The sequence below is a fragment of the Stegostoma tigrinum genome, chromosome 6 (genome assembly GCF_030684315.1).
Source record: "Stegostoma tigrinum isolate sSteTig4 chromosome 6, sSteTig4.hap1, whole genome shotgun sequence".
In the NCBI taxonomy this organism is placed as follows: domain Eukaryota; kingdom Metazoa; phylum Chordata; class Chondrichthyes; order Orectolobiformes; family Stegostomatidae; genus Stegostoma; species Stegostoma tigrinum.
Genome location: NC_081359.1, coordinates 315483 through 338453, shown reverse-complemented (window position 1 = coordinate 338453; position 22971 = coordinate 315483). Strand labels below are relative to the sequence as shown.

The 22971-nt window shown below is 42.1% G+C and overlaps 1 protein-coding gene across 1 annotated transcript in view; it reads right to left on the bottom strand.

The window, feature by feature from the left end:
- Positions 1–22971, bottom strand: part of arhgap42a (Rho GTPase activating protein 42a) — a 356591-nt gene that overhangs the window by 64955 nt on the left and 268665 nt on the right. The window contains exons 5-10 of the mRNA XM_048533512.2: positions 11252–11353; positions 10005–10115; positions 6220–6324; positions 4649–4778; positions 2689–2789; positions 1230–1336 (exon numbers count right to left, since the gene is read on the bottom strand). Coding sequence (XP_048389469.1) covers positions 1230–1336; positions 2689–2789; positions 4649–4778; positions 6220–6324; positions 10005–10115; positions 11252–11353 — 656 coding nt within the window. The remainder of the gene's footprint in view (positions 1–1229; positions 1337–2688; positions 2790–4648; positions 4779–6219; positions 6325–10004; positions 10116–11251; positions 11354–22971) is intronic.

Sequence of the window (22971 nt, the reverse complement as noted above, 5' to 3'; positions counted from 1 at the left end):
AACCTCAATCCCGTCTAGGCTAATAGTTTGTATCTCAGTATTCTCCTCGACATCACTGTCTTTTTCCTGTGTGAATACTGACGAAAAATATTCATTTAGCATCTCTCCTATCTCTTCGGACTCCACGCACAACTTCCCACTACTGTCCTTGGCTGGCCGTAATTTTACTCTAGTCATTCTTTTATTCCTGACATACCTATAGAAAGCTTTAGGATTTCCCTTGATCCTACCTGCCAAATACTTCTCACGTTCCCTCCTGGCTTTTCTTAGCTCTCTCTTTGGGTCCTTCCTGGATAACTTGTATCTCTCAAGCGCCCTAACTGAACCTTCACGCCTCATCTTTACATAAGCCTCCTTCTTCCTCTTGGCAAGAGATTCAACTTCTTTAGTAAACCTCGGTTCCCTTGCTCGACCACTATCTCCCTGCCTCACAGGTAAATACTTACCAAGGACACGCAGTAGCTGTTCCTTGAACAAGTTCTACATTTCAATTATGCCCAGCCCCTGGAGTTTCCTTTCCCATACTGTGCATCCTAAATTTTGCCTACTCGCCTCATAATCGCCTTTCCCCCAGCTATAACTCTTGCCCTGTGGTATATACCTGTCCATTTCCATCGCTAAAGTAAGTGTAACTGAATTGTGGTCACCATCATCAAAGTGCTCACCTGCCTCCAAATCTAACACCTAGCCTGGTTCATTGCCCAGTATCAAATCCAAAATGGCCTCACCTCTTGTTGGCCTATCTACATGCTGTGTCAGGAAGGCCTCCTGTACACATTGGAAAAAAATTGACCCATCTGAAGTACTCGAACTATAGCGTTTCCAGTCAATATTTGGAAAGTTAAAGACCCCATAATAAGTACCCTGTTACTTTCGCTCCTATCCAGGGCCATCTTTGCTATCCTTTCCTCTACGTTTCTGGAACTTTTCAGAGGCCTGTAGAAACCTCCCAACAGGCTGACGTCTGCTTTCCTCTTTCTAACCTCAGCCCATACTACCTCAGTAGAAACTGACACACAACTTCAACATCTAAAAATAGCCTTGATAGATGTTTAAAAGAAAGTTTAATTGAAGGGATTTAGGAACAGGGCAGAATATGTAATAAGAACAACTGCTCATGCAGGACGAATATCAACCTGGGCTGCTCAAGCTGAAAGGCCTCTTTCCTATTTGCCACTTACACTGACTGACCTTAAGGAATCAGTCCAATTAGTAACAATTTATCTTACCTTTCCACGACTTCAATATCAAAACAGAAGCGCTTATCAATTGAGTCCGTCTTTCTTCGAATGCAAAACTTCAGTTTGAATATTTCTGAAGCTGTTACAAGGCCGTTCTATTTAATTCCAAAACAATAAATCAGACATTTTCATGGTGAATTAAGCACAATTTCAGAAAAGCAATTCTGTACAGATTAAATTCAGTAAATCAATATTACCCTTGAAAAAGATTATATTATTATCACCCTTCTAAGTTCTGGCTAATGCTACAATTCTAATGCTGTTGAAAGATTAATGCATGCATTTATAATACCAACTACATATTGTTAGTGCCAAGAGGGCATTAAGGCAGCTCAAAATTCCTTCCCATATCTAGTTTAGTACAACTTTTAATCACATAGAATCTTTAATGCAGTGAAATATCTAAAGGCATTTCATAAACATGCTAGCAAAAAATAGTTGATGATAAACTGCAAAAAGATATATTTGGACAAGTAACCAAATGTTTGGTTGAAGAAGTTGGCTTTAAAGGAGTGACTTAAAGTAGAGAGTAGATTTATGGAGGGAATTCCAAAGTTATGGGGCTTGACAGCTGAAGGGAAGGTCAACAATCTGGAGCAATGAAATTTTGAGATGTGCAAGAATTTGAATTGGTAAAGGGCAGTGAATTTGAAGGGCTTTGGGTTAGTGTGAGGCTAGTTAGGAATTAGGATTTTGGGATAATCAGGCCTATAGGTAATAAAGACATAGAGGAAAATTTTAGGAGATGAAAGAGTCGGGAGCAGAGAAATAGGTTCTAGTGGTGATTGAGCACAAATAGAACTAGAAACACAATTCAGAGTCAATAAAGCTGCCATGTTGCAAACAATCTGGTTGACAGTTCAGACAATGGCCAGTGAGAAGGTTTGATTTGGTGTCTAGTGAAGGGACTCTGTGGTGTGGATCAAGTACATTGGTTTTGGATTCCCAAATATTTAATTGGCAACATTTCTGTTAATCAAATGTTGAATATGATAATTCAGAAGCTGGGAGACGCAATAATGAAATAGATTGAAGTATTGCCAGCACAAATATTAAATTTAATGCTGTACTTTAAGACAATGTTTCAAAGGATTGCTTGAGAATGAGACATGGGAGGAGGCCAATTGCATAATCCAGGAAGATTTTGGATGATTTGGTGCAGATATGAAGAAACCAACAGACAGGAGGAGTAAGCTATTTCCACGCAGTCTGAACATTGGGCAAAATTGTGGAGTCATTCACAAAGGTGATATAGATAGGTTAGAAATACTGATGAGAGAAAGCTAAAAAGGTCCCAGTTTCATGAGGGTCCTTTTAGTGGTGTGCATGTGGAAGCCTGGTTAAAAAAATGCAAACATGGCAGTAGGAGAAAAATAAAGCTATTGCTCAAAAAATAAACAGAAAGTCAATTTTTGACCATTTATATCAGGTAACATTTTGAATTTACCAATTTTCCCCCTGACTTTGGTTCACATAATGTCATTGAAAATGCTTTTGTTGCTTTGTCATAGGTGCAGTAGTGCTTTATCCATGCAAATCCAAGGGGTCCTAAACAAAAAAAAGTGAACTATTGATGAACAATTTGCACATAGTGGAGCAATGACAGTAAAAGTATAAAATTAAATCATTTTTAAGTGTAGCTGTTGTTTGAAGGCCAAATTGAACGAAGGGAGCTTTTATTTTAACAAAGGTAAAAACAATTAGGATTTGATTTGGAAGTTGCTTGTATCATAGGAATAACAATTCACAATTGATTAAGAACACATCTAGTTGGAATTCAAAATGTACAAAACTTATGGCGATGAAGGAATGAACAATGAAGTTTTGTTCTATTTCGATTCCAGAAGTAAAATTAAGTGAGTTGAAGTCTTCACTGCTGCAATTGATATGATATCTAGAATACTGAGTTATAAATGGCTGTACTGCAAGCCAATTTCACCCACTCACAAAGGCAGCATACAATCAATCAACTGAAATTGTGGGTAAATGTACAACACTGCTGATTGGAAAGATTTGGCAGTTTACAAAAGAAAAAGACATTCAGTAGTTTCAATAGTTGGCATCACTCAGTGAAAAATTTACCTGACTCAGTGGACATGTAACTTAAATTTCAGCTTGTAACCCTATCAGTGATCCTAACCCTGACTTTGAGAAGCTCTGGTCTACAAAATATGGGCTGAATCTCCTCATAAACCAATTCCAGGGATTAAGCTGGTAAATCTACATTTGCACTCTCGTCATGTATAGTATACCCCCCCTTAGATATTGGAACCAAAGCTGTACACATTGTTCTAGGTGAGGTCTCATCAAGGCCCTATACACCTGCAGCAAGGCATCTTTACCTCATACTCAAATTTCCTTGAGAGGAACAGACCATGTGTCAATATTATCCTAGGCACTGTATTTTTACTTTGCATTTTTAATCAGCTTTGGTACTAGCATTGCGAGAAATTTCAATGTTGAGGGGTTTTAATATGTTTCATCCTTTGAAACACTTGTGCAGCATAAAGTATTCGTAGATCGGATATACAAGACACAACTATTAAACAGATCTTTATAAATCATCCAAATTGTTCAAATGCCAACCCAGGAAATTACAGATAACTCACTAGTGTAGATTTTTAATGAATATTTTTCCTCATATGCTAATTGACCTCATGGGCATTCTGAATAAGGTTGACAATTTGTGTTGAATTGTGAGAGAGTCAGTGTTTAGACATACAGGCACCGAGCTTCCCCATTCCACTACCACTGCGATCACAACCACAATCAGGTAGAACCAGGGTGAGAGTGGATTTAATTCAGAATCTGTTAACCAGCAGAGTGAAAAGACATGAATTTTAAAAAATCCAGGCTGCAATGTAATTAATAATTTAAAGGTGACAAGTAGCGTGTCGTCAGAACACCAATAGTTACAAGGCTAATATATATTTGATAACATAAAGGAACGCAATTGAAGTGTTTTAGGCCTTTTTTTATTCATTCATGGGATGAGGGTGTCGCTGGCCAGGCAGCATTTACTGCCTATCCCCAACTGCCCAGAGGGCAGTTCAGAGTCAACCACATTACTGCAGGTTTGGAGTCACATGTAGGCCAGGCCACGTAAAGGATGGCAGTTTCCTTCTCTAAAGGACATTAGTGAACCAGTCGGGTTTATCCGACAATCAATTCATGGTCGTCATTGGATTCTTAATTCCAGATATTTTATTGAATTCAAATTCCACCATCTGCATTGGCAGGATTTGAACCTGGGCCCCCAGAATGTTACCTAGGCCTCTGGATTAACAGTCCAGCAATAATATCAAGAAGCCATTGCCTCCTCTTGTGGCTGCAGAAACTTGACAAATTTATTTTTAAAAAGTAATTGGGAAGAAAACAACTAAAAAAACCACTTTCTGCGCACTTACGTTTTTCCTGCACATACAGATATCCCTCCATTGTCCATTGACCAGGTGGCTTGTAATCCTGAGGGGCTGACTTCATTCTCTGCATCAGTCTTTCCACTTCCTGCCTTGTACTTTCAAAATTATTTCTGGTCTTGAATGAAATAAAAGCATAATAATATATTTTATTGCTCAGCAGTCAAACGCATGACAGAATTATTTAATAACAGTGGGTCTAACAGTTCTGCCTTGATCTGCAAACTACCATCAACTTCTGGAAGTGCACACGTGCAGTTAAACGTAAGTATCCGCTGTTCTTCCATAAACTCAGCAAAAAGAGCATCTTAGCGTTTAGACTATAATTGACAAGCCCTGGACAGTGTGATGGTAAGGTTCTGAAATGCCAGACAAATTATACACTAAATTTATGAGAAAAATTAAGCCAAAACATTTCAGTCGAAGTACTGAAAACAAAAAATGCTGGAAATCACAGCAAGTCAGGCAGGATCTGTGGAAAGAGAGTAAGCTATTGTTTCAAATCCAAAAGACACTTTATCAGAGCAACTAAAAAAAAAACAAAATTTTGCAGTCATAAATTTCCCATAGCAGCATGGCACAGTTTGAAGTGAAGCTTCAAGCGAAGACATGCTCGAGGTCATCAGCCAAGACCATCTGCAGTTGCTGTACCCACCAGGGGGAGCACTTCCTGGGAGTAAATGTTAGTAAAGGCACTTTGAAGACTACTTCTTTGGGAATATTTACTTAGGTGATGGGTACAAGACTAAATATGCTCTTCAATTAAATTTTAATTTAATTCATTTAATAACTAGCAAATCATGATTTAACCTAAAATGTTTCCTTCTCCGTCACAAACTTTCTTAACTTTTTCTATCATGTTTAACACTTCAGTAAACATTCCTCTCTTGTTCCTCCTGAGTTGCAATTGCAAAAATCTTCACATTCTTATTTCTTTCTGCATCCTCATTATCGTCCAACATTGTGATTCTGAAGGAGTTAAATGTTCTTGTTACATTAGCTCCTTCCATTCTACTCATGTCACACAGTCCAGCTTTTTGAAGGTAGCAGATGCATCTGTACTGACCTGCTAAGTTCTTCATAATTATGGCTGACCAACTGTAGCTCATTCATTGCTTTTGCACAATAAGTCTTGATGTTATCCTTTTCAATATTTCATTGTAGCTTATTGTCTATCACTAAGCACTAGATAGGCCTAAGACAAAGCGAAGAAAAAGGAGAAATGGTAGCTGGACACGACCATTAAAAAAAAACTTTACTTCATCCCACACACTGGTAGAGGTGGTGCCAGCAGAGATCATTTGTAAAAATACCAATACCTAGCCAAAAATTTAGCCAACACATATTTTGTTAGATATTTTTCGTCCTTTTTCAGGTGCTAAAAACTCCCGAGTTTCTTGGCTTCTAAGTTATTCTTCCTGTTCAAAACTTCAGACTTTAAAACCAAGCTTGGCATCACAAATCATTCTTTCGTAACTTATAACCTTTTAAATCATCATAGAACCCTGCACTACTGATCTAAACATTTCACTGTGGTTTTATAATAGAGGATATCTTACATTTTGCAGATTGTATTGTAGCTGCTGTTTGTATGGTGCAAATTCCTGTGCGAGCTCATAGCCTTCATGGTAGAATGTGAATAACCCTTGAAGAAATGCCAACAACTGTGGAAAAATAAGCAGATTTTCACAGAAGAAACAATTAATAAAATGATGGATAAAAACCAAAAGAATTGCAGATGCTGTAAATCAGTGACAAAAACAAAGTTGCTGGAAAAGCTCAGCAGGTCTGGCAGCATCTGTGAAGGAAAGAACAGAGTTAACGTTTCGGGTCCAGTGACCCTTCTTCAGAACTGATGGTGTGTAATAAAATGATAGTGCTCTTTGGAAACAGTAACACACAAGATATTCCCAACTCTCCTTTCGCACTCCTGCAGAAGATTTATATCTGAAGTGACATTTATCCTATCTTGTCATTAAACGTGGGTCAGAAAGAATGATAGATGCCACTATAAGGATTAATAGATAATTATTCTCACACTTTCATAGGAAATTAAGCAGAGTACCCAATTTATCAATGTAAGTCAATTATTTCAAATGCTACTTTTTAAAAAAATACTGCTTAAATATAGCACATTATGGATGAGTTAAAATTCAACAACAAATAGATGTTGAGAGTTATTCCACTTAAATCACATACAATGAAACTAATTTAAAAAGTGGTGGGATATTATATAATCTGTGCAATTGAAATCAAGCTATTCAGTCATAAAGGAAAATATTATTTTAGAATTATTATGTTTCATTTGTAAAGTCCATTGTGTCCATACTGAAAGCACCAAATTTCACCTCATACCACTCATGACCTTAGGATATGTTAAGAATCTTCACAGCCAATGAAGTGTAATCATTGGTTTAAGATAAGGAAATCCAGCAGCCAATCTGCACACAGCTAGGTCCTACCAACAGCAATGAAATAAGTAAGGAAGTACTGTTTTGGTAATGTTATTTGAGGAATCAATATTGGCATGGACTCAGAGAATTCTCAGTCTTTTCCATTTAAAACATTTGCCAACCTTGTTATGTAGTTGTTACATCTGACTGTCTCAATTACTGCTTTTCAGTCTGAACCCATATCTTCCAGTTATGGGAAGGGTAGCAATGTCAAACAATGTTTATGTTCCTTTAAATCTCAAGAAAACTCCCTTGATCTTAATTTATCCACAGTAAATGATCCATGCCTCTTTAATCCCTCCTCATAGTTCAGTTATCTTAAGTACGATGTCAGTTTAGTCACAAATGCTATAATTTCAGAGTTATGGTGCAATTAGTAGAATTGGTTGCAATATTACAGGTGTGACTGTAAGTATACTTTCAATTGATCCATTGGCAGTCTTGTGATTTGTGCTCAGATACTCTATCGCTCAAGATCCATTTAGCTTTCCTCAAGTTGTAATGAAGTCAGGAAATGGGTGGCTCCGGTGAAAACCAAATTGAGAAGCAGTGAGCAAGTTATTGTTGAGTAAGACCCACTTAATCATACTGTGGATGACTGCTTCTATTACTTTGCTGATGACTGGGATGATGACAGAACTACCAAAGCTGTTAAGGAACTGTCCAAAGATAAATGTTGAGCTAAAAGAGAAGTGTTTGGATTTTAGTGTTCCTCTTGACAACAGCCATTATACAAATAATTTTCACATGGTGGTATCTGCGTAGTGAACATTCTGATTGACAGCTCCAAGTGCCTATTTAAATGTTTGTTTTTGTATGGGATCAGATGAAGGAATTTCATCTTATTGTTACTGTATCAGTAAGAATGTGTATCTCTCAATAGTAACATCATCTATATACATACAACCTCATTTTCTGCCAGTACACCTCCAGAGATATGTCAATGTGGATACTACGTGAGTTGGCATGGATGCGGAAGAGCAAAGGATGAGAACACAAGTGGCATGTGCTCACACTATGTTTGCACAGGGACCATTTGATTGTTTAGCATATTGATTATGAGAGGCTGTGGGAGTGGAAAGATTGCTACAGGGTGCTTTGGAGGTAAGAGCGGCCATGGTCACAGAGAATGAGGAGTCATAGGGGAAAAATACAGGGGATAGAATTTCCTTAATTCAGTCATGAAAATGGGCTTTGGAAATCCACTGCCTGTCCTTTTTTCACCCTTGAGAAGGTGGTAATGACCTGCCTTCTTGAACTGCTGCAGTCCATGTGCTCTAGGTAGATTCACAATGCCATCAGGGAGGGAATTCCAGCTTTCTGTCCGAACAACACTAAAGTAATGGCAATATATTTCTAAGTCAGGATGATGAGCAGCTTGGAGGGGAACTTTCAGATTATGGTGTTCCTGTAAGTTTGCTGTCCCTATGTTTCTAGATGGTACATTTGTGGGTTTTGAAAGTATTGTCTAAGAATCTTTGGCAATTTCCTGCAATGCATCTTGTCAACAGTATGCACTGCTGCCACTGAGCAGCCCCTGTGATGGAGGAAGTGGATGCTTGTGGATGTGGTGCCAATTGAGTGGGCTTCCCTGTCCTGGACTTGCAGTCATCCAGGCAAGTGGGCAGTGTTCCACCACGCTCTTAACTTTTACCTTGCAGATGGTGAACAAGCTTTTAAGCTGAGCTACTCACTATAACATTCCTAGCCTCTGACTTGCTGTTATAGCTACTGTATCTATATGGCAAGTCCAGTTGAGTTTCTGGTGAATGATAACTCCAACAATGTTGATAGTAGGGTTTCAGTGAAGGTAACATCATTGAATGTTAAGGGGTAGTGGTTAAATTATCCTTGGAGATGGTCAATGCATGGCATTTGTCTGCCAAATGTTACTTGCCATTTGTCAGGCCAAGCCCAAATAGTCTCCAGATCTTGTTGCATTTGGACATGGATTGCTTCAGTATCTAAGCAGTCACAAATGGTGTTGAACATTATGCTGTGAACATCTCCACTTCTAACCTTATGATGGAGGGAAGGTCCTTGATGAAGCACAAACAAGGTATACTGCGTCAAAGGTGGAATAAACAAACCCAGGCTCCCCTAAATGTCTGCTGCATTCAGAAGGACATGATTGTACTGGGGAGAACGCAGAGGAGATTCACCAGGTTGTTGCCTGGATTGGAAAGTCACAGTCATAAAGAGAGATTGGACAGGCTGGATTTGCAGAGAAGGCTGAGGGGCAATCTGATTGAGATTCACAACATTATGAGAAGCACAGACAGTGCATTAGGAGAATCTTTATCCCCTGGTAGGCATCACTTAGACCAGAGGGCGTAAGTTTAAAGTGTAGATTAGGTGGTTTAGAGGGGATTCGAGAAAATTTATTTTTTACCCAGAGATTGGTAGAAATATGGAACATGCTGCCTGAGAGGAGGGGGGAGGCAGGCTGTTGTAACATTTAAGAAGCATCTCAATGCGCATTTACGATACAAGGACATAGTATGCTACGGACAAAGTGTGAGCAAATGAGATTAGAGTGGTTTGTGGTTTATTGGTTGTCATCGACACTGTGGGACAAAGGGGCTGTTTATATGCTGTGTGACTCTAGAGTGCAATTATCAGCAATGTAATCAGATAAAGAAGCAGTGATAACATGAGAAAAAATCATTAGGGTCTGGAATGTACTGTCTGGGATTATGCGGGTTCAGGATCATTTGAAGCTTCAAAAACTGAATTAGATAATTATCTAAAAAGGAAAAAAAGTCACAGAAATATTGGGAATTAGCAGCGAGTATCATGACGTGAATGATCCCTTTGGAGGGCCGGTATGGACATGATATAATTAATGATAACCTTCTGGGCTGTAACTATTCTACAATTCTATTACTTACGGGTTCAACAAACTCAAATTTCTTTTTTTCCTGAACTTCTTGAACTTTGAACACGTATTCCAATGAAGCTTCATAAAAATTCTGCCGCTCCTTGTCAATTTGTGTATCAGCCTGTGATAAAAGGAATTTGCATCTTGTTTGGAATGTCAGTCTGATTTGATTTAAAACTTCAAAGATTTAATTACATTGCATGTTGGCATACACAGTAACGTTCCAGATTCACTTTTGTAAATCAAATTACTTGGATTTAAACAATAGCTGTTAGTTTGCTCAACTCATCTCATTTAAGGAGGGTCCCAATCACCACATTTATATTCGAGGGTATAGGGACAGATGGCCTGATTTCTGAAAGGAAGGTCTGAGACATGGAATCCCTACAGTGTGGGAACAGGCCCTTCAGCCCAAGAGGTCCATGCCGACCCTTGGTGCCTCCCACCCAGATCCATTCCCCTACAGCCCACCTACACATCCCTGACCACTGTGGGTAATTTAGCATGGCCAATCTACCTAGTCTGCACATTTTTGGACAGTGGGAGGAAACCGGAGCACCCGAAGGAAACCCACACAGACAGGGGGAGAACACGCAAACTCCACACAGACAGTTACCCAAGGGTGGAACTGAACGCGGGTCCCTGGCGCTGTGAGGCTGCAGTGCTAACCACTGAGCCACCGTGCTGCTGAGACAATAAAGGAGACAGGCTAGAGCGTATGCTGCTGCCAACCTCCTTTTACTTCCACCTGCTACAATTTTGGGGCAGGAAGATTTTGCTGATCCATATGGAAGTCCAAAACCTGCACAAAAGAAATGGAAGGTTTCCCTTCCAATCTCTCAGCAAAGTTCGACTATTTCTAAATAGTACCAGTGCAGAATTCTAAGCTGATGCTCACTCTCTAACCTTTAAACTTGAATATGGGTTTTGGATTCAGACCCAGTTAGGACAGAATCAGTCAAGAATCAAATCAGTATATCCTTTAAAATAACAGAAACAAATATCATGATTTTAAATCATCCAAAACTCATCACTTACATGACATTCAAACTGGGGCCCAAATTTTCTTTAGGATATTGTGATTTGCCAGGTTATAATTTGTGCTAAAATATACAAATTGGATGTGTGAATGTGGTCATTTTTGGGACTAGTAGAAGCCAATCTGATATCAGTTAAGGAATTTCTTAATAAATATTTGCATTCAAAACTGTAATAAATATCCCTTACAACAGTTTTATAAGGTAAGAATGTTCTTACCTCTTGTAAATGTGCTTCTTTTTTCCTTGATGACAGATTCAAATGCTTCTCCAATATAGAATAGTATTTCTCACTTTCTTTATCAAACTTTTTCTTTCCATCCTACAAAATATGCATAATATACATTTTGGAAACAATTGATTCGATAAAATGTTTATTCCCATTAACTTTTTTTTAAGTAATGACAAACTGGGCAATGGTGAGTGCTGATTGCATTTCTTTACAAATTAAAAAGTGATTAATCACACATCAAGAAGAATGGAAAATATATTAAACCAATTCACTCAGCCACCACAATTCATCTGTTTACCTTAAACTGAACTGAATTTACTCATTCATTAAAGACTTTTTTTCTTTAAGTATATAAGTCTCCAAAAACAAAATACTCTTGCAGAGAAACCAAAGACAACTATAAAATTGCAAAAGCTTTTTACAGTCAGTAATGGAGTAACAGAATTTCAGGGAAATGAAAAAGTACTGAGAGCAGTAAAACAACAACAGATACAGAAGTTGCTAGAAAAGCTCAGCAGGTCTGGCAGTATCTGTGAAGGAGTAAAAACAGAGCTAATGTTTTGAATCTGGTCACCCTTCCTCAGAACAGGAGGAATAAACAGCCAAGAGGATAAATCCAAATTCAGCACTCACAATAACAGGCCGACCGTTCGACCTTTTAAAGCACATTCAATCCCTTAGTTGGGAAGCAGAAGTTGAGACTACTGGCCATCATTTAGCAGTGCTAGAAATGACTTAGGTTTACTCAACAGCAAACTTAACAAGGAAGTTAAACAACTTCTTCTTAAATAAGCTTCAGGTATTCTGAGTGTAAAAACTGGGAAAGAGGTTAGTTGCCTGTGTCACAGTTATTTCAGATGTTAACCCATGATGGATTACGGTGAGCATATAACCACCTGATTTAATGCTTTCTGTAGCTGAGAGTATTATAATTATGGTTGAAGTGATGTTTCACATCATCCTGATATTCAAAGATTGCATGTATGTGGAAAAAGCATGAATATTCAGTATCCAAGACAAACTGCAGACGCTGGAGAATCCGAGATAACAAAGTGTGGAGCTGGATGAACACAGCAGGCCAAGCAGCGTCTTAGGAGCACAAAAGCTGACGTTTCGGGCCTAGACCTTTCATCAGAAATGGGTCTAGGCCCAAAACGTCAGCTTTTTTACTCCTAAGACGCTGCTTGGCCTGCAGTGTTCATCCAGCTCAACACTTGGTTATCTCAATCTTCAATATCCAGCAGTCTTCCATCTTGATTCAGAAGATATGCTTTACTCTTAGCTTCCTCCCAAGGGTACCAGAATGCTTAAACATTGTCTTTGAACACCTATATCCCAAATTGGTCACAAGTTTGGGAGAACTTGAAACCCCTGATAAAGCTACTTTGAAGGTGATGCCAAACCAGTTTGTCTCTTCCATCTGTTAATGGATGAGGGATTTTGCTAGATGTGAAGAAATAGTTGGATGACATGGCAAATATGGAGTTATTTATCTTCACAAAAACTTTAAATGGGGTTACTTCCCTAGTGTCTGAACCTACAGAATGGTGCTCAGAGATTGACACATTCCCAAAACTAATGGATCAATACAAAGTTCTGTCAATCTCCCACAAGTCAATAAAGCAATTGCCAGATAAATTGATCCCTTGTCTACAGTTGATGGAAGTTATGCAATGCCCTCCACTTGTAGAATACTTATAAAGCTAGATGCCAATAATATTTTTTATCATGTCTCTCTAGATGGGACAACTGATCTTCTACACCCCATTTTTGTAGATACTGTTTCAGTAATGCATTGGAAAATTTCCGTTAACAAAGTGTGGAGCTGGATGAACACAGCAGGCCGAGGAGCATCTTAGGAGCACAAAAGCTTTCTGCTGAAGGGTCTAGGCACGAAACATCAGCTTTTGTGCTCCTAAGGTGCTGCTTGGCCCATTGTGTTCACCCAGCTCCATACTTTGTTATCTCGGATTCTCCAGCATCTGCAATTCCCATTATCTCGGAAAATCTCAGTGTAGTCCAAGTGAACATTTGACATGGATGACTTTATATACATGACATACAGCAGCATGGGTGGCACGGTGGCTCAGTGGTGAGCACTGCTACCTCACAGCAGTAGGGACCTGGGTTCGATTCTAGCCTTGGGTGATTGTGTGGAGTTTGAATATTCTCCCTATTTCTGCATGGGTTTCCTCCCATGGTCCAAAGATTTGTAGACTAGGTGGATTAGCTGTGATAAATTGCCCGCAGTGCCCAAGGATGTTTGGGTTAGACATGGGAAATTAGGGCAATGGGTCTGGGTGGGATGTTCTTCAGAGGGGCAGTATGGACTTGTTGGGCCAAATGGTCTGTTTCCACACTGTAGGGATTCTATGAAAATATAAGGTGATATGCTGAAACCACCCAGCTGCCAGGTAAGCAATTACATAATTTTTACAAACAGTATATAGAGCAGAGAACAGCCCAACCTATTTGTCAATATTTTTTTATCATTTCTCTCTAGATGGGACAACTGAACTTCTACAGGTGTCAACCTATTTTTCGACTCTAAGATCAAACTACCCTACATTTACTATCATCCATGTGCCTATCCAAGAGTCGCTTGAATGTCCCTAATGTAGCTGACTCCACTACCCTCTCAGGTAATGCATTCCCCACGCCCACCACTCTCTGTGTGAAGACCCCACCTCTGACATTCCCCTATACCTTCCTCTAATTACCTTAAAATTATGCCCCCTCGCAAAAGTCATTTCCGTCCTGGGAACAAGTATCTGGCTATTCACTCTATCTATGCCTCTCATCATCCTTCACACCTCTATCAAGTCACCTCTCTTCCGTCTTCACTCAAATGAAAAAAGCCCTAGTTCTTCAATCTTTCCTCATAAGACCTGCCCTCCAGTCCAGGCAGCATCTTGGTAAATCTCCTCTGCACCCTCTCTAAATCTTCCACATCCTTCCTATAATGAGGCAACAAGAACTGAACACAATATTTCAAGTGTGGTTTAACCAGAGTTTTATAGAGCTGCAGCATAACCTCGCAGGTCTTAAACTCAATTTGACCTGCCAATGAAAGCCAAAACACCATATGCTTTCATAACAACCCTATCAACTTGGGTAGCAACTTTGAGGGACTTATGGACACGGACTCCAAGATCCCTCTGTTCCTCCACACTGCCAAGAATTCTGCCATTAACTGTGTATTCTGCATTCAAATTCGACCTTCCAAAATGAATCGCTTCGCACTTTTGCGGGTAGAATTCCATCTGTCACTTCTTTGCCCAGCTCTGCATCCTGTCAATGTCCCATTGCAACCTACAGCAGCTCTCCACACTATTCATAACTCCACCAACCATCGGCAAACTTACTAACACACCCTTCCACTTACTCATCCAAGTCATTTATAAAGATCACAAAGAGCAGAGGTCCCAGAACAGATTCCTGTGGAACACCACTGCTCACCGAGCTCCGGCTGAATGCCTTCCATCTACTCCCACCCTGTCTTCTATTGTCTAGTCAATTCTGTATCCAGACAGCCAACTTTATCTGAATCCCATGCCTCCTTACTTTCTGAATGAGCCTACCATGGTGAACCTTCTCAAATGCCTTGCTAAAACCCATATACACCATATCCACTGCTTCATCAATGTGTTTGGTCACATCCTCAACGAATTCAATCAGGCTTGTAAGGCATGACCTGCCTCTCACAAGGCCATGTGCTAACTATTTCTGACCGAACTATGCTTTTCCAAATAATCATTAATACTATCTCTCAGAATGCTCTCCAATAATTTGCCCACCACAGAAGACAGACTGACCGGTCTGTAATTCCCAGGATTATCCCTATTCGCTTGCTTGAACAAGGGAATAACATTTGCCACCCTCCAATCATCTGGTACTACTCCAGTGGACAGTGAGGATGCAAAGATCATTGCCAAAGTTACAGCAATCTCTTCCCTCGCTTCCCGTAGCAATCTTGGGTATGTCCCCTCTGGCCCAGGGGACTTACCTAAATTCACGTTTTCCAAAATTTCTAGCACATCCTCCTTCCTAAAATCAACCTGTTTCAGCATATCTGCCTGTTTCATGCTGTCCTCACAAACATCAAGGTCCCTCTGGCTGGTGAATACAGAAGCAAAGTATTCATTAAGGAACTCCCCTACCTCCTCTAACTCCACGCACAAGTTCCTGCCACTATCCCTGATCAGCCCTACCCTCACTCTGGCCATCCTCTTGTTCCTCACCAAGTATAGAATGCCTTTGGGTTTTCCATAATCCTATCCGCCAAGGCTTTTTCATACCCCCTTCCTCACCAAGTCCGTCCTTCAGTTCCTTCCTGGCTACCTAGAAGTCCTCTACAGCCCTGTCAGATTCTTGCTTCCTCAGCCTTAAGTACACTTCCTTCTTTCTCTTGTCTAGATGTTCCATGTGCCTTGTCATCCAAGGTTCCTTCACCTTACCATCCCTTCCTTGCCTCAGTGGGACAATCCTATTCAGTACTTGCAGCAACTGCTCCCTGAATGCACGGTTTCTATCGTGCATTTCCCTGAGAACATCTGATCCCAATTGGGGGTCTGTAGTTCTTGCCTAATAGCATTGTAATGCCCCTCCCAATTAAATATCTTCCCATACCCCCTGCTCCTATCCCAAGGGAGTTGTGATCACTATTATCAAAATGCTGTCCCACCAAGAGATCTGACACTGGACTTCGTTCGTTGCCAAGCACCAAATCCAATATGGCCTCCCCTCTAGCCAGCCTATCTACATACCGAGTCAGAAATCCTTTCTGGACACACCTGACAAAATCTGCTCCATCCAAACTATTTGCACTAAAGGAGGCTCCAGTCGATATGAGGGAAGTTGAAGTCACCCATGACAACAAACCTATTACTTCTGCACCTTTCCACAGTCTGCCTCCCAATCTGTTCCTCAGCATCTCTGTTGTTATCGGAGGGTCTATACAAAACTCCCAATTAAAGTGACTGCTCCTTTCCTGTTTCGGACTTCCACCCAGACTGACTCAGCGGAGAAACCCTCCTTTCTTATCTCCATTTCAGCAGCTGTGATACCATCCCTGATTAGCAATGTCATTCCTACACCTCTTTTCCCTCCCTCCTTATTTCTTTTGAAACATCTAAAGCCCAGAACATCCAACAACCATTCCTGCCCCTGTGTTATCCAAGTTTCCGTAATGGCCGCAACATTGTAGCGCCAAGTACTGATCCATGCTCTAAGTTCGTCACCCTTATTCCTGATACTTCTTGCATTAAAATAGACACAGTTCAACCCATCACACTGACTGTAACTTTGCCCTGTCAACTGTCTATCCTTCCTCACAGACTCTTTGCATGCTATATCTGCCTGTACACCAGCTACCCATCTTTTGATCTGTAGGTCCAGTTCCCATGCCCCTGCCAAACTAACTTAAACCCTCCTGAAGAGCTCTAGCAAACCTCCCGTCCAGGATATTGGTGCCCCTCCAGTTCAGGTGCAACCCGTCCTTCCTGTACAGGTCCCACCTTCCCCACAAGGTATCCCAATGATCCACATATCTGAATCTCTCCCTCCTACACCAGCTCTGTAGCCATGTGTTCAGCTGTGCTCGCTCTCTATTCCTAGCTTCACTAGCCCGTGGCACTGGTAGTAATCCTGAGATTACTATTCTGCCTGTCCTGGTTTTTGGCTTCCATCCTAACTCGCTATGTTCACTTTTCAGGTCCCCATCCCTTTTCCTAGCTATGGCACTGACGTGTACCATGAACTCTGGCTGCTCACTCTCCCCCTTAAGAATCTTGTCGACTTGACCCGAAATGTACTGACCCTGGCACCCTGGAGGCAACATGCCATCCGGGAGTCTCATTTGGTACCACAGAATGTCCTGTCTGTTCCCCAAAGTATTGAATCTCCTATCACTCTCACTCTCCTATTCTCCCCCGTTCCCTTCTGAGCCACAGAGCCAGGCTCAGTGCAGAGAACTGGCCACTATGGCTTTCCACTGGTAGGTCCTGCCACCACCACTAACCCCCCTGCCCCCACCTCCCCGCCGCCACCCCACCAATAGTATCCAAAGCAGTATACTTATTATTGAGGGGAATGGCCACAGGGGATCCTTGCACTGCCTGCCAGTTCCCTTTTCCCCTCCTGACAGTCACCCAGCTATCTTGTTCCTGTACCTTGGGTGTGGCCACCTCCCTATAACTCCTCTCTATCACCCCCTCAGCCTCCCGAATGATCCGGAGTTCATCCAGCTCCAGCTCCATTTCCCTAATGCGGTCTGTGAGGAGCTGGAGTTGGGTGCACTTCTTGCAGGTGAAGTCAGAGGGGACACCAGCAGTGAGCCTTACATCCCACATCCTACAAGAGGAACATGCATCTGCTCTAGCTTCCATCCCCTCTACTCTAGATTGCCAGAAGAGATAAAGAGAAATAAAGATAAAAAAAATCTCACCTTACCGACCGTCTGTACAGAATCATTTTTTCGGTTAGAGGAGGAGGATGGGTGGCAGACGTTACACGTATAGTGTTTCGGGTTTATATTAGTTCACTTACCCAGCAGTCCCCATGTCAATGTTTGCTACTGCTTAGCCTTCACTCTCCCTATTCAGAAGGCAGGTATTTTATCTGGAAACCTTACCTTCCTGGCTGGCCCTAGCTCACACTCTCACCACTCCCACCTCTGAATTAGAGCCTTACACTTAGAGACAAATGTGGAATGCTGAGGATTCTCTTTGGTTTCTAGGCTACATTACCACTTTAAAAAGAATTTGTTATAGATTCCCTACAGTATGGAAATACGCTATTCTGCCCAACAAGTCCACACCAACTCTCCAAAGGTCATTCCACTCAGAGTCATCCCCCTACCTTGTAACCCTGCATTTCTTATGGCTAACACACTTAACCTTCACTACCCTGGACACTGTAGGTAATTTAGCATGGCCAATCCACCTAACTTGCACATCTTTGGACTGTGGGAGGAAAACAGAGCACCTGGCAAAAACCCACATGGAAATAGGGAGAACATGCAAACTCTATACCTGAGATTTAAGCCTGAGACTTAAATCAAACCCAGGTCCCTGGCACTGTGAGGCAGCAGTGCTAACCATTGAATCACCGTGCTGGCCATCTAAGAAGAAGATACAAGTTGATCCCCAGAAAACTAAAACAGCATAGGAGATTTTCATTCCAAAGTCAGTGCACAATCTGCAACAGTTTCTTGGTATGGTGAATCAAACATTGATAGGGTTGATTGCGTTAGTTTAGTACATTTGTCAATAGGATGCTTCTCCATTTTAAAGCTGCAATTCTGGGGTGCACCTGGAACAAATAATGCAATGGGGTTGCAAGGACATTTTGTGCACAGGGACAGGCAGCTAGCTAACTGATTGGACCAGGCTGCAACTCAGGGCTGATCGATGCTGTATTAGTGCTCACTCATCTTGGACCTCCCTGGATGCTGACAACAACACTGCCTTGTCATTTCATGTTCTACAGCCTGAGCTACCAGATGAACAGTATTTATGTCTTGCCTTGTCATTAAGGGCAATCCCAAAGCCAGGATTCATGTCATGGCCAAATGCAATTTCAGCCAAGACAAGGGAGGTAGTCATTAGTCAGGGCCAAGGGCAGTCTCTGATATCACTGTAGAAGTTTGGGCACAATCAGTCAGCCACTCAGATCTGTCAGGATCAAGATCCTCTCCTTATAGTGGATGCAGAGATAAATGTCAGGCAGAACAACCACCTATCTTGACTTTTTCTGCCTTATTATGGACTACTGTCTCCAAGGGTGGCATTGAGCGAGATGAAAGAAGATTGCAAACTGTTAATAATGGAGCTAGTGGAGAAATGGAGCCATGGGTGATGAAGTGTCCTGAGTGAGTGAGTTGGCAGTGCTGTAGCCATGTTGAGATGGAGTGAGGGTAAGTAACAGAAGACACTGTGTGTGAGGTAGTGAGAGTAGTGGAAAGCATGAGCTTTGAGGGGTGATGAATGCAGTGGCAAAGTGAATGTGAGGTAGCAGAAAAAAGATGATTGCTTGAAACTTGCTGAGTACAGAAGGTTATTGACCTTCTTCCTTCACTGCGAGGCATTCCTCCAGATGGTTGAGGCTGCAACGATGTGTTGAGCAACATCTAACCAAAGTGGCAGGGCCTGGCATCATAACTTCCTCTGCTGGGCCTGGCGAAAATGAACAGCATCCCTCTGCACCACCCCATCCATCAGAACCACCAGGTGCTAGACAGCTAGGTGAGGTACCAATTTCTCCTTACCTAACACATTAAGGGCAAAGATCAGGAACCATTCAAAGCAGTTGTACATTGGCAGTGTCAGATGAGGTACACAATGGCCTTTTCTTGATTATATGGATACCAATCTATTCTGGGTATCTTAGCAGTGGTGAGTTGCTCCAAATATGGCAAATGGTAGAATCCAGCTAGCATCAGACAAGGAGTGACATCAAACATTGGTAGGTAGTTAATGAGGTGAATTTGGAATGATCGCATGAGAAAACTCTCTAGACCTCACTGAGAGACATTCTCCAAGAAACTCAACGAAATTGAAATTTTGCCAAAATAGCTTAAGATTCAGCCCAATGTGATTGCTTTGCAAATGACTAGAAATAGCACAGGAGCCTGAATAGGATCAAACACTGCAGACAACATCATTTGATGAAAATCACAAAGTTAATTTACTACTCAACAAAACAATACAGTCAAATTTAATCACCCAAATCGCAGATGCCATTATTTGGTAATTACAATTTTTCAGTGCAGCTCAGTTAAAAAGATTTTTTGTTGGGCACAGCAACAATGTTATAATTGTACGACTAAGCCAATCAATGAGTGGCTGAAATAGTTAGAGCCACACATATCATTGCTTTCTTTGCTATAATATGATTTAACACCTGGTAGCTTGTGGTTGGGGTAGAACTCTGTCACTAAACCCCCTTTCTATGCCAGCATAAGGGACTGTTCACTAATCTGTGCAGAGGAAAAATCACAACCAGTCTCAGCAAATGAGGCAGAGATAGAAGGGACTGCAAATGCTGGATACTCTGAGATAACAAGGAGCACAGCTGGATAAACACAGCAGGCCAAGCAGCATTGGAGGAGCAGGAAAGCTGATGTTTCAGGCCTAGACCCTTCTTCAGAAATTTCTGAAGAAAGGACTAGGCCCAAAACACCAGTCTTCCTGCTCCTCTGATGCTGCTTGGCCTGCTGTGTGCATCCAGCTCTATACTTTGTTATATCAGCAAATGAGGCACTTGTGTTTCAAACAACAGTGTTTATTACAGGTCAGGAACTAGGTACAGATAATATGCATTCTTAGTCGTATTAATTATTACCAATGAGAGACAGTAAAGTCACATTTGCCTCGAACAGCAGACCATGTCAGAGACCAACAGCTGTCTGGCCACAGATAATGGGAACTGCAGATGCTGCAGAATCCGAGATAATAAAGTGTACAGCTGGATGAACACAGCAGGCCAAGCAGCATCATAGGAGCAGGAAGGCTGACGTTTCGAGCCTAGTCCCTTCATCAGAAAAGGGGGATGGGGAGACGGTTGTGAAATAAATAGGGAGAGAGGGGGAGGCGGATCAAAGATATGTAGAGGAGAAGATAGATGGAGAGGGGACAGACAAGTTAAAGGGGCGGGGATTGAGCCAGTAAAGGTGAGTATAGGTGGGGAGGTAGGGAGAGGATAGGTCAGTCTGGGGAAGATGGACAGGTCAAGGGGGCAGGGTTAGGTTAGGAGGTAGGGAATGCAGGTGCAGCTTGAGGTGGGAGGAGGGGATAGTTGAGAGGAAGAACAGGTTAGGGAAGCGGGGACGAGCTAGGCTGGTTTTGGGATGCGGTAGGGGAAGGGGAGATTTTGAAGCTTGTGAAATCCACATTGATACCATTGGGCTGCAGGGTTCCAAACGGAATATGAGTTGCTGTTCCTGCAACCATCGGGTGGCATCATTGTGGCACTGCAGGAGGCCCAGGACGGACATGTCATCTAAAGAATGGGAGGGGGAGTGGAAATGGTTCGCGACTGGGAGGTGCAGTTGTTTATTGCGAACCGAGTGGGGGTGTTCTGCAAAGCGGTCCCCAAGCCTCCACTTGGTGTCCCCAATGTAGAGGAAGCCACACCGGGTACAGTGGATGCAGTTATCCACATTGGCAGATGTGCAGGTTAACATCTGCTTGATGTGGACAGTCATCTTGGGGCCTGGGATGTGGGTGAGGGAGGAGGTGTGGGGGCAAGTGTAGCAATTCCTGCGGTTGCAGGGGAAAGTGCCGGGTATGTTGGGGTTGGAGGGGAGTGTGGAACGCACAAGGGAGTCACGGAGAGAATGGTCTCTCCGGAAGGCAGACAAGGGTGGAGGTGGAAAAATGTCTTTGGTGGCGGGGTTGCATTGTCGATAGCGGAAGTGTCGGAGGACGATGCGTTGTATCCGGAGGTTGGTGGGGTGGTATGTGAGGATGAGGGGGATTGTCTTTTGGCGGTTATTGCGGGGACGGGGTGTGAGGGATGAGTTGCGGGAAATGCAGGAGACATGGTCAAGGGTGTTCTCGACCACTGCGGGGGGGGATGTTGCGGTTTACACAAAAACTCTGCATGTCCTAAGAACACACAGCCACATGTGAATATCAAACAGGATCAGTTCTTCGTGGCATAAAGGGGATTGTCAGTTGTGGGTACTGTCACAAATGGTCAAGATGTTTGTCCTAATCTAGACTAAGGGTTGGCCATCTCTGATGAAGGGTCCAGGCCCGAAACGTCAGCTTTTGTGCTCCTGAGATGCTGCTTGGCCTGCTGTGTTCATCCAGCCTCACATTTTATTATCTTGGAATTCTCCAGCATCTGCAGTTCCCATTATCTCTAAGGGTTGGCCATGATCAGTCAGGCGCTTGATTCGACCAGAACATTCAGATTTGTAAAAAAAACTCCAAAAAGACCTGCAGATGCTGGAAATCTGAAGCAGAAACAGAAATTCCTGGAAAAGCTCAGCCGGTCTGACAGCATCTGTGGAGAGAAAACAGGGTTAACATTTCAGGTCCAGCAACCCTCCTTGAGAGGTGTTATTCAGATTTGTGTCCTAACAGTCCAGGGATTGGCCACAGTCAGTCCTGCAGGTCCTGTGCAAGTCCAGGGGTTACAGGTTGGTCAATTGGATGCTTTTGAGACAAACAGTCTGGGGGTCGGCCACAGTCAGGTAGAAGTGTCCTGCCAGGTTAGCCATGAAAATTTTATTAGTGACAGCCTGGGGCTTTATTGGGGAAGTTCAGGGATGTCGGGGAAAGTCAGCAATATCAAATGTGGGGAATGGCTTCACTTTGCTGAGTGACTAGGGAAATGGTGACAGGAAAACAGAGAAATTGTTGATAGTAGGGTGGGATCTTACAGGGAATAGGAGGGACCTGGATATTTAGATGAGTTTTGGGGGTTATTCAAAGAAGGCAAGATGTGGGGACAGCACAGCACCAGCAAAACCACGGGCATTTCCAAAGTGATGGGCTCTATGGGCTAGGTGGGTACTTGAAGTTTTATATAAGAAACAGGGGGAAATAGGCAACAGGGATACAGGGACATCAACACTAAAAATAACATGAAGGATGGGGAGGGGTGGAATTAATGTGCCACAAGTGAAACCTGCAACTCACTTTCATTGAAATGAAGTTGGAATCTTGCCACGTCAGATTGAAAGGCAACTTCATAATAAC